The sequence below is a fragment of the Hippocampus comes genome, unplaced genomic scaffold (assembly GCF_001891065.2).
Source record: "Hippocampus comes isolate QL1 unplaced genomic scaffold, H_comes_QL1_v1.1 scaffold158, whole genome shotgun sequence".
Lineage (NCBI taxonomy): Eukaryota > Metazoa > Chordata > Actinopteri > Syngnathiformes > Syngnathidae > Hippocampus > Hippocampus comes.
Window position 1 is genome coordinate 3,466,699 of NW_017805548.1, and position 3,347 is coordinate 3,470,045.

The 3,347-nt window shown below is 40.6% G+C and overlaps 1 protein-coding gene across 1 annotated transcript in view; it reads right to left on the bottom strand.

The window, feature by feature from the left end:
* spcs3 (signal peptidase complex subunit 3) overlaps positions 1–3,347 on the bottom strand; it is a 13,721-nt gene that overhangs the window by 6,484 nt on the left and 3,890 nt on the right. Inside the window, exons 2-3 of the mRNA XM_019879834.1 lie at positions 3,228–3,301; positions 873–949 (exon numbers count right to left, since the gene is read on the bottom strand). Of these exons, the coding sequence (XP_019735393.1) occupies positions 873–949; positions 3,228–3,301 (151 nt within the window). The remainder of the gene's footprint in view (positions 1–872; positions 950–3,227; positions 3,302–3,347) is intronic.

Sequence of the window (3,347 nt, forward strand, 5' to 3'; positions counted from 1 at the left end):
CACCACCACCAGCCTGAACCGTTGATACAAGGCAGGATGGATCCATGCTTTCATGTTGTTGACGCCAAATTCTGACCCCACCATCCGAATGTCGCAGCAGAAATCGAGACTCATCAGACCAGGCAAGGTTTTCCAATCTTCTATTGTCGAATTTCCATGAGCTTGTGCAAATTGTAGCCTCGGTTTCCTGTTCTTAGCTGAAAGGAGTGGCACCCGGCGTGGTCTTCTGCTGCTGTAGCCCATCTGCCTCAAAGTTCGACGTACTGTACGTTCAGAGATGCTCTTCTGCCTACCTTGGTTTTAACGGGTGGTTATTTGAGTCACTGTTGCCTTTCTATCAGCTCGAACCAGTCTGACCATTCTCCTCTGACCTCTGGCATCAGCAAGGCATTTACGCCCACAGAACTGCCGCTCACTGGATATTTTTACTTTTTCGGACCATTCTCTGTAAACCCTAGAGATGGTTGTGTGTGAAAATCCCAGTAGATCAGCAGTTTCTGAAATACTCAGACCAGCCCTTCTGGCACCAACAACCATGCCATGTTCAAAGCCACTCAAATCACCTTTCTTCCCCATACTGATGCTTGGTTTGAACTGCAAGGAGATTGTCTTGACCATGTCTACATGCCTAAATGCACTGAGTTGCCGCCATGTGATTGGCTGATTAGAAAAAAGTGTTAACGGGAAGTTGGACAGGTTTATATCAATATGCTAATAACATACTGTAATTGCTCAACTCATCTTTTTGTCTTTGAAATAGGCATTTTTGCAATATCTGCATTGGACTGTGTTAAAATTTGACTTAGAAAAAAAAAATAGGACACAGAGGTGTACTGGTAAGATGGCATGTGCTTTTGTTTCCAATAACTTACATTGCTTTTTGTTGTGTACTCGGCAGACAAATAGAGAAAGAGCTGTTTTACATTCCAGTCAAATATTGGCTGCAAATGTACAAAAGTTAAGGAAAAACAACAACAATTCATTCTACACACCTGCAGGGTTAAGATCACTTCTGTCACTTTGAACTACACATGGACAACACATGGGCTATGCCTTATCATTCACGGTCCAAGATAATGTGAAAAATACATTTGACGTGAAATCAACATTACACTGCAAAACCAACATTATGCACTGTAGTAACTGATATAGGTCAAAAGTTGCGTTCAGAAATGTACATATATAGTAACATGTTTCCGCCAGTAAACTTGCTAAGCCTGCTGGTAGAGAATCTGACCGGTTTCATCAGCGATACATTTATTTTTGTTCGTGTACTGTATTTAAATTATCTATTGGTAGACCTGTCATATGCTTTTTTCCTGGAAGATATATTTACCCACAAACCCAGTCCCGATTTCATGTAATTAATTTTCCATTTGCTGACTTTTGCTGGCAACGACATATTTAAAAAAAAAAAAGCCTCATCTCACCCCTCGGGTGGTGTCCGTCCCCCATTCAGCTCGGGTCCTCTACCAGAGGCCAGGAAGCTTGAGGGTTCTGCGCAGTATCCTTGCTGTTCCCAGCACTGCGCTTTTCTGGACTGAGATGTCCGATGTTGTTCCCGGGATCTGTTGCAACCACTCATCTAGTTTGGGGGTCACTGCCCCGAGTTCTCCGACCACCACAGGCACGACTGTCACCTTTACCTTCCAGGCTCTCTCTGTTCCTTCTTTCTGATGTTTCCATCACTTGGGACCGCTACATCCACTACAACGGCTTTCCTCTACCCTTTATCTATGATCACGATATCCGGTTGGTTCGCCATTACCATCTTGTCAGTCTGGATCTGGAAGTCCCACAGGATCTTCGCTCGGTCATTCTCCACCACCATATATATATATATATATACGTAAACGTCATTATAACTGCCATTTTATTTGATACGGTTACCACGAACTACCGTTATAATGTACAGATTAGTTTTGTCCCGCTAGGTATGTTGTAACAAGGTTTGATTGTAGCATCAATGCAAGGCCTTCGTATCTCATGAGTGCCAAAGTTTTGCTAGTGCGTGCGCACGTAGCAAAATCTTTCTGCCAAGGTTTATGGCCATTAAAACTGTGAATGTTTCAATGTTGTTGCAATCTTGAATGAACCCTGTTGAAAAACAACCTTCGCTACTTGTGCACACAAACGCAAACCTTCAGAAGAATCTGGCTGCAGTCTTTTACTTTCGGTATTTATCTTGTACATTATAACCATCACAGGCAATACAATTTAAATGATTACAAAATTATTTGGTAAACCGACACGAAACTGTAATTTAGCATTTCACATTCTGTATTTTAATAATTCACTTACAATGAACTACATACATGTTTAGATTTTATGTAACCAAGACAAATTAACTAACATCAAGAATAACATTTTAGCTTAGCTACATTCACAATTATCCAATAAAGAACTGTATTTTCCGCACTATAAGGTGCATCTAAAAGCATTACATTTTCTCAAGAGCCGACAGTGCGCCTTATAATTCAATGTGCCTCATATATGGTGTTACAGTCTCTTTATATTCCTCATTGAGTTGTTTCCCTGTTAGTGTTCCTATACCATCTAGTGGTGATTATGAGAAGGAACCAATTTGTGCTTGTATTTGCGCTTCTTAGAAATTTTTGTTTGGTTGGGTTTTTTTGTCACCCAAGTACTACAATAATTACCAAAAAAAAAACAAAAAAAAAAACCTGATCATTTTTTCTTTAAATTTAATGTATGCCAGTCAATTGCGACTTGCCCAAGTGTGTGTGGCGCGATGCGATGGTGCATTCCTCCATTGATTCATCCGCTCCAAACATGCATTAGATCATGAGCAACCTATTCTTCTTAAATTACTTTTATTCTTTTTCGTAAATACTGATTGCAAAAACACTGTTTCTTTCAAAAGTCGCCTTTTAGATGAGCGGCGCACACGTCTGGCGACAATTAGTGTAACTTCTGGGCCCAATAATTTTACATTTAAAGTTTGCATCTTTTCCAAATGGATCACTATGGAATTCATGCCTCATGAAAACATCACGCTCTGGGAATTAGGGCCACTCTCAGAATTCAAGGAGTCACGCTTCTTTGGTCATTGTGCGCGTCATAAGCTTTATGCGCATGGTGGGTGTGTCAGAAGACTGGACGGGGAGAATTGGCACACCTTGGAAGTGCACAGGATAGATGCGTAAAAAAATAGCTCTGGCGTAAATGGAGTATAAAGCCCATTTAGAGATATTTGTAAAGGATATCAGCTGAGAGGTCAAATGTGATGAAACCCAGGTCACTGCGCTCTCTGGGTCCAGTGAAGTCGTCAACATTCCTCCTGCAAAAAAAATAAAATAAAAATCTAAAATTTATATATATATATA